The 12,955-nt window shown below is 37.7% G+C and overlaps 1 protein-coding gene across 1 annotated transcript; it reads right to left on the bottom strand.

The window, feature by feature from the left end:
• Positions 1-2,360: 2,360 nt before the first annotated feature.
• Positions 2,361-12,123, bottom strand: LOC139152216 (15-hydroxyprostaglandin dehydrogenase [NAD(+)]-like). Its single transcript, XM_070725359.1, has 7 exons — positions 11,932-12,123; positions 7,899-8,025; positions 7,179-7,285; positions 6,474-6,570; positions 6,109-6,185; positions 4,171-4,322; positions 2,361-2,961 (listed from the first exon to the last, which is right to left on the bottom strand). Exons 1-7 carry the CDS (start codon positions 12,022-12,024, stop codon positions 2,841-2,843), a joined length of 774 nt encoding a protein of 257 aa, XP_070581460.1. The 5' UTR covers positions 12,025-12,123; the 3' UTR covers positions 2,361-2,840.
• Between the last annotated feature and the right edge of the window lie 832 nt (positions 12,124-12,955).

The raw sequence follows: 12,955 nt of genomic DNA on the forward strand, positions 1-12,955 counted from the left end.
CTTCCAAAGTTCACCACCCAATAGTATACTCAAGAGTTCGTCAAAAAGGCAGCTTATATTCTTACTTCTGAGTCTTTACAGGCCGAAATGTTTGATTTCGAATTGATAGAAAGTATGTATGTATGTATGTATGCATGTATGTATGTATGTATGTATGTATGTATGTATGTATGTATGTATGTATGTATGTATGTATGTATGTATGTATATATGTATGTATGTATCTATGTATGTATCTATGTATCTATCTATCTATCTATCTATCTATCTATCTATCTATCTATCTATGTATCCATGTATGTATCTATGTATGTATGTATCTATGTATTTATCTATGTATCTATGTATGGTGTGTAGGTAGGCAGGTATTAATATTCATAGGATTACGTCAGTGTGTACTCTGTGTGCACGTATGCATGTATGTCCAGATGTATGTTCATATGTATGGCTGTCTGTCTGTCCGTTTGTATATATCTATGTATGTAAAATAATCTTTGAGTTTGAATGGTCTCAACAAAGCTTCTTTATTGACTAGCATTCGCCTTGTTCACAAGGCATCAGGTCGGAATGAAGAGGACGAGTGCGATAGCGATGGGCAAAATATATCACAGGAGGGTAGAGTATTGAAAAAGAAATACAATTAGGTGATGCTGATTACAATAATGTTTGGAACTCGCTTGAATGTGGAGGAATAAATTCTTCGGACCAAGTTCATGCAAATTTAACACAAACAATGTCGTTTCATTGCTAAGTCCATCTGGAAACAATGTGAGAAGACTTCTTATCCAAAATATTTCTTTTACGTAGAGATTCACAGGATTCTTGTTAGTGATTTGTTCAATAGCGATAACTTTAAAATGATATTTGGTGTGTCCAGCACTGTCACAAATATTGTGCTATTTGTGAGCTAGTGACGTAATATCGTCTTTTAATACAACTACGGTGATTACTGATGCGCTGTTTGATCATCTTTAGTGTCTGCGTAAATATATTAGTTTGTATTTGGTGCACTTTATAACATAGATGACCCATGATGACGTACAGTTCTCAATCTTCCCTTGTAGTAGTGCTAGTGATAATACTGGTGTTTAAAACATTTTTGCGGTTAACACATCTTAGCGTTGCATGGATTGGACGCATGGCTGTGTATGTGTTTGTAGACTTAATAAAAAGAGATCTCTGAAGTTTTTGTAGCAACTATGTGAAATTATTGGAGGAATGGTCATAGCATCTTTCATGATGTCAGACTGGGTAAGAATATGGTGGTGTTCAGAAACAATTTGTTTGATATTTGGACCGAATAGGTTGTAATCTGTAACATCGGATAATTAGGTTTCTGGTAATTTCGCCTTCACTGTGGAAAATAAATAAGGAACTTGGATGAGAAAGAGCCACTTTCTCACCAATGGTAAGACTCTGCTGTGATTTCCGCCAATACCTGGTGAGAAATTCTTGTTCTCGCCAAGATAGGTGAGAACTGTTTAGCAGCCTGTTTGGCCTCATCCATGAGACACGACATCCCCTCTGATCAGTTGGGAGACTAAAGCTTGACTATCAACATTGACCGGGCAGTGAGTGAGACTGTCATGTCTCATTGGTGAACAGTGAGAAATTCCCACCATATCTTATGCGAGAATCAGGCTACAAAACAGATCTCACCACATGTTGGTGAGAATCAGAATTTCTCAACTGTTAGCGGTGAGAATGACAGCAGACTCTAACCATGGTGAGAAAGTGGAACTTTCTCATCCTAGTCGTGCATTTCTTTCCCGTAGTGCTTGACTGTAGGGGATCAATTCGTTTCAGTTTATGAACTGTCATTATTATCGGGGCAATGTGTTTCCCTTATATCTAGATTGTTTGAGCTTTTGCTCGAATATTTCAAAGCGATGCCCCATAAATGTATTCAAGGACCATGATTGGCGAATACGTATGTCTTCATTTTATGACACAGATGGGAAGGTAAGATACGGAATCGGAACTGACTGTTCAGAAGGGAGACAAAGATACAAGATTCAACTATGTGTGGTCTCCGCTAACGTCAACACCAACCATGAGTTCTGGTTGGGGCTGGAGTCGGCAGAAACCCATACACAACCGACTCTTTCGGTCTACAAGGAGGATTGCAAAGCTTTACATGCACTATATAGTTGTTGTTATTCAGGAATGAAAAAGTAGCGGTATTACTTTTCTGATACGACTAACTGTGGAAGGGTAGTCAGCTCTACACAATACAAAAACAACAGCGTACAGTGTGCATGCTATATGATAAACAAGCAAAAAATTTATTGTATTGCCTTGAAGTTCATTCTTCAAAAGTCTACTTGCAAATTAATAACCAACGCAATATACAATAATAATTATTTGTAAAATTTTTATTTCGGAGATTATCCAGTGACAGCAAAATGAATCCCATATTGTTTCAGATCAAACAAACAGTGTTTAAGAAAGTCAACTGAAAACGTACATGAAATAAGTTATTGTTTAAGAAAGTCAAATGAAAACGTACATGAAGTAAGTTATTTTACCTTATTCCAATATAAATTATTAAAGGAATCAAGCCCGTATTTCCTTGAAGCAGCATGATCCGGTAGTGTACAATATTTCTATGGTTCGAGAAAGGTTGAGTACCAGCCCCCACAAGTGTACAAAGGTTTTAATAGAACGTAATTAAGTGGGCATATGGTTAAACGACAAATAGAAAATGACATTCTATGATATATCAAATAATGAATTGGCTAAAAAAGACAGGAAGATAGAAAAAAAATTGGGCACACGAAACTGATGAAAAGCAGTATATAAAAAACATCACTGTTTTTAATTTTTATTGTATTCTCTTGTCAAAATTCCACCTCAGGTGGGTCGAAAAATGTCGTCTTGTTTGGACCAACAACACACACGTTCCCAGAGCTGTTGGGGTATTCGATAAGGGTGGTGATAACATCGACAATCCTTGCTATTCTGTTGATAATAACGAGAAAATGGATCAGTTATTTGGACAGTAAAACAAACATTAAGGGTTGTGTAGTTCCGAGAATGCACTGTGCCCTTATATTTTCTTGCATATTGACTCTACAAAATCTCCACAATTGTTAAAAATATAGCCGTCATAGTTTACTAATGGAGAGTTTGCGCACACACCACACACACACACACACACACACACACACACACACACACACACACACACACATATATATATATATATATATATATATATATATATATATATATATATATATATATATATATATAATATATATATATATATATATAATTCTATACAAGGTTTGTCAGAAAGTTGCATCATAGTCTTTGGTACACAACTCTGGCCAGTAATTGTACAACTTTGATAATTCTTTAAACATTGTCATACATGAAACATGACAGAGATCAAGCTACCCCGTCATTAATGCTAAAATGAAAATTACCCGTGTACATGCGGCACTTATGTACAACTGAAAGTGAAACCCTAGAGCAACTGCTTACTTCTTTTGGTGTTTATGGCAACAAAATATATAAGTTGTACACATTGCCGGCTATTCTCGATTCTCGACAAACATTATTTAGAAAATTTTTCATTGAAGTCATCAATAATAAAACATTACATGCTAAATGATATACACTGGTTTTTACTGACTGATAGCCAGTAGAATGATTTTGCTTGATTTATAATTGGTGTCCATTTTTCTTTCCTCATCGCTAATATAGCATCCAGTGTTTTGCACATCCTGAGAGAACATTCTACCATCTTTCATTGACTGCTGATTTGCATACCGAATTTTCAATTGAAATACAGAGGGGGGGATATGTGGAGGCGATGTTAAAATGTGCAGCTAAACTCAACGATGTAAAACCATAGACCTGTACAAAAATACAATCGGAAGGATGTGTAAGCATCACCATAGCCTCACACTCTGGTCGATACTTTGATGTATACAGCTATTAGTTTGATAAAACACCGTGCATGCCAATTCAACCGTATTCATTGACAAGTGTATTGAATCGTCACTTTTACGCAACTCTTCGCAAACAGGCTCACTGGTTTAGATCAGTTTGATGGGTAATGTAGGAGTTATTAGAACACCATCATGGTATGCCTTGGCAAAGATAAATCTGTGTGTGAACCAATATGGAAGGAAATGGTGAAAACAAAATGAGATTACTCACGGTGTGCTTGGCAGTTCGGCGACAGCAGTATCGTAGGCGTCCCTATAATCAGGGTTACAGCCTGCCTTGCCCGCATTCAGGAGTAGGGTGTCCACTTTACCGGGACAGATGGCTGCCACACGCACGTGATTTTCAACGACTTTCGGTTCCAACTGAAATGAAACAAACATAGAGATTGCAAAGCACACAACATTTAGACGTTGTTAATTTTATTCTTTAAAGAGCCCCTTGCAAAGATGTTTCCCCTGGATAAATTACCGTTCTTTTCATTTTATTAAAAAATTGACATTGAAGGTACATACATATGGCTATACATACATATATCTACACATACGTACGTGCGTATACGGGGACGTACGTAGGTACCGTGTACGTAGGTACGTACGTATATATACATATGTATGTATGTATGTATGTATGTATGTATGTATGTATGTATGTATGTATGTATGTATGTATGTATGTATGTATGTATTTATGTATGTATGTTAAACAATACCACGTAGAAACATACCAACTTCTGGTAACTGTTACACCCATGGTCATACAGCTACAGATTGAACAGTTTGTCTTCAATCAGCAAAAAATCAACGAGGTGTTGACGAATAAAAGAATCTTACAATTGCATCCGAATGGTCAAACTTGAGTAAGTAACACTTGGTGAGAAATAGGTTGTACTACAATTATAAATAGTAAAACGTCATAACCTCACTTTTCACCACAGGGCGTATATTGCAAACCAGTGGTGTCTATCCAGATTAGGCGTGGAGATGAACCTGCTGACAATCGTTGATGGAAAATGTTGGGCAAACCTGCTATACCATCAGCTCGGGAGTATTGGGCCAAAATAACAGAGACAAGACCGACGTGAAAGTCAATATGCACCATGCAATCGCTCTGCCACAAAGCTATTTTTGCCGCCTGAAGTGATCTTGTCGGTGGTCGCATCAACATTGAAGTAACACATTTGTGTTGAGAAAGTGAAAGAAAAATACCGCTCTAAGTATTCTGCCCTTGTAACAACTTTCATCTAGCTCCGAACGCACCATACTTTAGTGTTCATGCACACTAAACTAGTATGATCTATGTATGCAAATCTGAAGGTAATCTTTGCTGAATAGACAGAATATTCATGTACCTCGGTTTGTATCCTGTAAATAAACTTTTGTACACTGTTGTTGGCCAACACTACAGTATACAAACGGTATTGTCATATTGTAGAATCACTATAAGCTGACGACCTACACATTTTAATCGCCAAAGGATTCTTGTTACTCTAGTGCCAGCCAGTTTTATTATTGTTTAACTGTTGTCTATGCATGTCTAGAATCGCAGTTACAAGAATGTAAATCTAATGTGGTAAGAGTTGACAGTGTATGTCAACTGAACCAGTGTTGAGTTTACCAGCCCTTGCGTAAAATCTGTGGGCTAGCCTAAATTGTAGCTGCTACACTGGTTCGAGTTGTTTCCAAGTACAGATAGTCGACGCTCGACGGTCAACCCTTGACTTTTAGTCAGAAATAAATAAATAAAATACACGTAGTAAATAAATAAGTGATAACTCAACATTATCCATTATCTGAAAGTGAGTTAAGAAAATTGTATAAGTGTCTTTTAACATTATGAATTGTAATATATTGTTTGTGCTATTCAACTCAGATATCAGACCAGTTAATATGTACCATTTGTCACCTGACCCAAACACTCCAGGTTTCCTGACTTTCCATTTGGCTTGAAACTTATTGGATATTTCGGCGAGGCCTATTCCTTCATGGGAGAAATTGTGTAGTTATGGCTGCTACGTAAATGTGTATCAATTGGGAATGATCAACGGTTGGGTGACCATGTATCACAGTCAAAGAGGTGTACCTGTATTCAGACTTCGAGGGATGGATCCTTATAAAAAAAAGCAAACAGACAGCAAGATACAAGACTCACGGCGACGCTTCTTGTAAACCCGACGACGGCGTGTTTTGTTGAAGGGTAGATTGGGCATAGATTGAATGGGACCAGTCCTGGAAATATGATCCGATACAATTGAGTTATAACAGCTGAAAGGGATACTATTTTAACAGAGCAATGCAAAACAAGAAATCTGAAAAATATCTTGTAGAACTTGTTTGAAAAGGTTGAACCTGCTTTTTCATGGAGGCTGGAAAAATTTAACTCAGAGTCCATCAATAGTATGACACAGTTCTTGGGTACACAATGGTGTGCCTCTTTTGCTGTTCTCCAGTGAAAATCACTTCTTTTTCAATGTAAATACCGGCGACCAAAACTTGAATAAGGTTTAAATTTGTTACCGACAAAAGAAGCTGTGTTGATCACCACACCGCCACTGCCTCCTTTTGATTTTCCCATGTATTCTACGGCCAGGTACGTGCCTCTTATCACTGCTTTCTGTAATCAAAAGAGCGAAGATATGGATATGAAAATCACAACACGTGATCAAAATATCTGTCCTTGCTTCTGATCAGATATTTTGTAATCGGTCAGTTTTTTTCTGAAACTCTTGCCATCAAAAAATAAACGGTGATCATTCTCTATAGGTATATGTAGAATGGCAGACGTATGGGCTGAAGGAAGACAGATTGACAGATGGACGGGCGGGTGGACGGGCAGAGAGAGAGAGAGAGAGAGAGAGAGAGAGAGAGAGAGAGAGAGAGAGATTGTGTAAACGTGTTTGTGCTGTGCACAATTCTTTCCCATCACGATGCTATTTTGGAAATAATTATCGGAAAACATGGACAATTACTAACTCTGGAAATTATTAACAACCATTAGTTTAATTTTCTACATATTTGTTTAATATGTGGAAGAAACATGTAAGATAAACCCACAATAAAATGTTGGAATAAACTGTTTCGAAAGCATTTTTTTGGCATGGCATTTACATGAATTCCACTATTTCCAATCATAGATTTCTCAACTGTCTATGTTCCGATCAAGTTGGTATCGCTTGTCGATAGAACGTGTCCAAGACTAGTTCCTTGTTATAATATACCTACATAGTTTATGTCGATCATTTTTTCCCATTGCGATTCATTGAGAATTCCAGCGTTGTTACAGACTATATCTAGTCTACCATAGTAATTGACAGTCTTCTCGAAAGCAGCTGTTAAATGAAAAGGACAACAGTGAGTTTGACAACAGTGAGTTTGACAACAGTGAGTTTGTATTAGAAATTTCATCCGTCTGTTTATTCGACATAAATTGTTGATAACTGTAATTGTATCAGGAATCAAGAATTACGCAAAAGGTGAGTGTTTAGCATGGTATACACTACGCCTACTTGAAAAGGAGCAAATATTGATCTTATTTTTCTATCATAACAATCGGGATCATGCCAATCCGTAGTCCATATTACCTGCGCCGGGAAAAGAGTACTTCTGATTTGCTCCCTCTTCGTATTTCACACTCTCCAGCAAGAAAACACCCCATTGGTCATCTTCCTATTTCAAACCATTCCCCGCGGCAACTTCCCCCAAACATGTTGCACCCTCTCCCAACACCCTACAAATAACTATTATTGGCCTTTTTCTCCGAGATTTCTTCCATCAGAACTTCAAACTTTCACTTTACGCTCATGATATTAAGATGTTATTCATTTGCACGATCGTTCAAGTTGGTATGAGAAAGCAATTGCCTGCTCGGCCCCTAGAAGCTGCTCCAACATTTTTTGCATGTAAATAAGTAAGACACCCGCAGGGGCTGCAAACGCACTGTACCTTCTAGATCGGTTTGCTTCGTTACATCACAATGTATGTACATCACTCTTTCTTCGCTAAATGTCTTCTGAAGAACCTTACAATTTTCCTGTCCAGTCTCGTCGATGATATCAAGCATTGACACCCCCTGCAATGTAACCATCAGGAGAACATATAGTCGTCGAACGTTTCCCTAAAATAACCCCCAAACGATTCCCTAAATAAAGGGTGCGTTGTTGTCTTCAGATGTGATCAGCGATAAAGACGAGTGTTATCGCAGCCATAGTGTGATTATTCAGGTGGGAAAATATGGTGTGTTACAAAACACATTGGTCACGTTCGGATATTTGTAAACTTGTGTTTCTTCGAGTCAAAGACTGAAGAAAACAGACTGTCTTTGGGCAAATCACGGGCCCTCAAGGAAACAAACTTATGAAAAGATGTGTTTGCTGTTCATGGCTACTGTAAACACAATAATTAATAACAGGGAAGCCGGGACATGACTTTAGAAATCGCCAAAATGTACTTTATTGATCGCAAATTCATTGTAAACGGAAAATATGTGAGCCCCATTCATGTTCTTCCCATCGGCAATGAGACGGTCATTTGTGGGAGGAAAAAATTATTTCATTGGGCATGGCATGGGCGGCCATGAAGTCACATCCCTTGCCCATATATGGGTAAAAACTACCCACTATACACACTAGAAGGGATGAGACTTGTATGACGTCGACAAGTTTTAACTTTGCCCCATGACACATCTTAGTCAACAAACTGCTGCCAAACAAAATGGCATTTCCAATGCTAGGTCTCATGGTAGATACCAGTCTCAACGCTTGAGTCTCCGTGTCTATTGGCCCAGATAATACTCCGTTGCCTTGTTCAGGTTGCTGCAACTGGTGATATTGACCTTGTAGAACAACGTCGGCTTAGAATTCACGAGGGTAATGTTCTGCATCATTGCAAAACTAAGGTGGCTCAAGCGACATTCATATTAGAACGACGCCGAGTCAAATCCAAGTAAGGCTTTCATGGCCCCGTGTCATATTGTGTAACATGGCTTTTATGGTGAAAAAAGAATCCGATGTAATCGAAAAAGAATTTTTCTATTACTTAACCGGTAAAAATAAAAAGGGTTTTGAAAATTTCATCATCATCTGCACAAAACACATGGCAGACATGCCAAGGAACCTGTAAATTCAATTTGAAAGCTGTTACAGATAAACTAACATTTTGTGAAAAAATATGTTTTGACAAAAGAAAGAGGGTACTGAAATTCTGCGTAAGCATAATGCTCACAAGTCAAACTTAATCACTCTCAGCTCAGGGACCTATTAATACCTTTGAAAGCTATTACACCAACAAATCTGAAAAAATGTTTTGACAAAAATGACAAGATCATATCAAATATTGACATATTCAGATTTCTACGATAATTAGGTCATTTTTAAAATCCACATTAAAACCAGTCGTTCAAGTTGTTCCTAAAGAGAATATTTTTGACAGAGAATGACACAAAAATTCTCAAAAATACAAATATGCAAATGTTATGCTAATGTGAACAATGTTGAATGCATTGTCCCTACTAACAAATATACCAATTGTCACAGAAATAAATCTATAATAATTGAAATTTCAGAAATATATGAAAAAAATCATAATTATATAATATTTTCATATTCTGCACGCCACATCTATCAGTTCCAATTAGTTCTTGATAATCATTTAAACATTCCTCATACCAAAGCCGGTCACATTTGGTTGAATTTTTGAGTTATGAGATCCACAAATTTGGTCTGCGGACGGACGGTCAGGCAGACTGACTGACACACACACAGACACAGAGTGATGACATTGTCCCCCTAGTGTGCCTCCGACAAATGGAGGCCAAAATTCGTTCCAAAAATTGAGTCGGTATCGTTTGAGGGCGTTTACATTTAAAAGACAAGACTATAAGGCTGCGTTCACAAATAACGATTAGGGGGGGGGGGGCTGGAGGAATCTCGATCGAAATCTTATTTTTTTTCAGATTCCCCCACTAAGAACCCTAAAAAATTTTCAAATGCCCCCAGGCACAGGCTCGCATATTTGTAAAGGATGTGAGCGCAGAAAAAATAAACATGTGTTGCGCCGTTCTGCTCACAGGTGTTCAACACAACCTGTATTAGCACTTTGTATATAGTCATATTCCCAAGGCAAGTTCTTTAAATGCGTCAGTGAATTTTTTAGATTTATTGGTCTAAAAGCCAACTTGAGTTAATCCAACCCTGGCCAGGTCAATTGCTCCTGTTGAAGAGCACACAAAATGCAATCATGAGAGAGTAGGAAAATTGTGAATTCTGGCTAATTGCTGTATTGCCCAGTGACCTACCAAAAATTGTTTCAAAACTACAAGACCTATATGAATTAGATGCTACTCAAAATTGACAATACCGGAAGGTTAAAATATTCCATCAAATAAATGTTTTAATCTCTGAAATTTTGGGTGTGATAATTGCAAATTTGGTTAAAAAATAAATAATTCCATTTGGTCACATATTTTTTCTTTTAGTCTTTACTATTCAAAGGCTTACTTCTGTATCATTTTATAATAAGTGAGTGAAAATTTAGAAAATCAAGCATGGTGACCCCATCTTTTTTCTTTAATATTTGATTATTCTCATATGCCAGAATTCAAACATTTCTATGTTTTCTTCCATGTGTTGCTCTCTGGCCTGATCTTGTGTACAAGTGAGTTTCACTGTCATGAGTGTCATTTGACCAAAACTCTTCTTCAACTACCATGTACATCAGAGTCAGAGCTGTCTCTGTCACTGTTCAGGTATGCAGTGACAGTGACACTGCAGTAGCAGGGTAGTATCTGATAGTGACACTACCCATAGGCAGTAGCTGTATTAACTTTGATAATTTTGGCAATATTTTTGTTCAGTTTTACAACTGCGTTCTTGTTCTACTCCCTACAGCATGTTGAATTGTCCAGTATTCAGCTTTCTATCAAAGCCTATGTATGTGTGCCATGCATTTGTATCACTGACAACTGACTGTCAGTCTGGACTCCAATTAAATTATCACCAAATACATATTTTTATTTATATATACAGGCTTTGTCGACAAACTAAATATTGTGTGTTTGAGCATGCTGTAGGGAGATAGCAAGAAACTGTAGTTGTTATATTGCATAGAAATATTGCAGAAATCATTAACAGTTGCAGCTTCTGCCCTGTTACGAGGCTCGTTTGCTTTTTACGACAAATCATACGTTTAGATTTTTTTGAGATAAAAGTCATGAAATGTGACAAAATGGTTCTAGATTTTGTTAAATCATTACTAACATTACAACATTTTGATGACATAAAAATGGTATTCATTTTTCATTGAATTACCTACAAAAACTTGGAATTGGAAAATGTAAAACTCAAAAGGGACCCAAAAATTTTCAAGTCTCCCCCTAAAGGTAGAGCAAAATTTTCAAGTCCCCCCCTCCACTACCCCCAAAATTTTCGAATCCCCCCTGAATTCCTCCAGCCCCCCTAACCGTTTTTTGTGAACGCAGCCTAAGATTGACGTTATGACGCTGTGCCAAAAGGCGCTTACGTTCCCAGTCTTCATAGAGTATGCGGTTGAATTAATTTTGACAATGAACAAATAGTAATTCATGGTTACGGTCAATGATTATAGAACATGTTTTCCGTAGGAGGATATTTGTAAGCAGAAGGCAAAACCAATTGAAATCGAGTCTCGAAAGATATTTCTTTATCGTTGGAGGCAAAAGAAAACACGATGACAACAACGGACTGGTCAGCTTTTTCTGCCGGGGGTTCAATGTGTCCATGGTTTTGGTATAGGCGTGCAGATAAAATGGTTCATAAAAAGGCTCGGGGGAGGAGTCGCCCTGTTTGGAGGTCAACCTGTTTTAGATGTTTTCAAAGAGGCCGTCACCTTCTTGTTTTGATGCTCGCAAGAAATTATCCGCCATCCCCCGGTCGAAGAAAGTGACTAGTCCCTAACACCATGTATCAAAATAGTGACGTGATAAAAAAACACTAACACTAACCTTGGCTCCCTTTTCCAGTAACCTTTCAACGATTCCTCTGCCAATTCCCCTAGCCGCACCGGTTACTATGGCAACTCTCCCTTCGATGTCCATCGCTTGATGAAAAGCTTAGCCCCTGAATATGAAATTTTTTTATGACAAGGGAATCTGAGGTGTGACCTAGTACTGGGTTCTTTGGGCGCTGTAGATGACCTTTTGGCCCTCTTTTGAATAGCATAGACAGTATCGAGGTCAAGTCGACGATTTAGTCAAAGAGGTCGCTGTAGTTTTTGTTTTGTTGAAGGCTGAAGTCCGTTTACTGCACATCATCGTGCTCTGTTTTTAAATGACAATGGCCCACACACTACAAACACTGTATGTATGTATGTATGTATGTATGTATGTATGTATGTATGTATGTATGTATGTATGTATGTAGGTAGGTAGGTAGGTATGTAGGTGTGTAGGTAGGCAGGTATTCATAGAATTACGTCAGTGTGTACTCTGTTTGCACGTATGCATGCATGTATGTCCAGATGTATGTTCATTTGTATGACTATCAGTCTACCCGTTTGTATATATCCATGTATGTAAAATAATCTCGGAGTTTAGATGCCTCAACAAAGCTTCTTTATTGACTAGCATTCGCCTTGTTCACAAGGTGTTATCTGGTCTCAATGAAGAGGAAAAGCGCGATAGTCAAAATATATCACAGGAGGGTAGAGATTAAGTGGAAGAGAAATACAATTAGGTGATAGTGATAACAATAATGGGTTGCTCACTTGAATGTGGAGGAATAAACTGTTCGGGCCAAGTTAATGCAAATTGACACAAACAATATCGTTTCATTATTAAGTCCATTTGGAAATAATGCGAGAAGTCTTCGTATCCAAAATGTTTCTTTTGCGTAGAGATTCACAGGATCCTTGTGAGTGATTTGTTCAATAGCGATAACTTTAAAATGATCTTTGGTGTATCCAGGGCTGTCAAAATGAGGCACTGTTTGTGAGTTGATGTGACGTAATATCGTCTTTTAATACAACTA

Source organism: Ptychodera flava, chromosome 2 (genome assembly GCF_041260155.1).
Source record: "Ptychodera flava strain L36383 chromosome 2, AS_Pfla_20210202, whole genome shotgun sequence".
Taxonomy (NCBI): domain Eukaryota; kingdom Metazoa; phylum Hemichordata; class Enteropneusta; family Ptychoderidae; genus Ptychodera; species Ptychodera flava.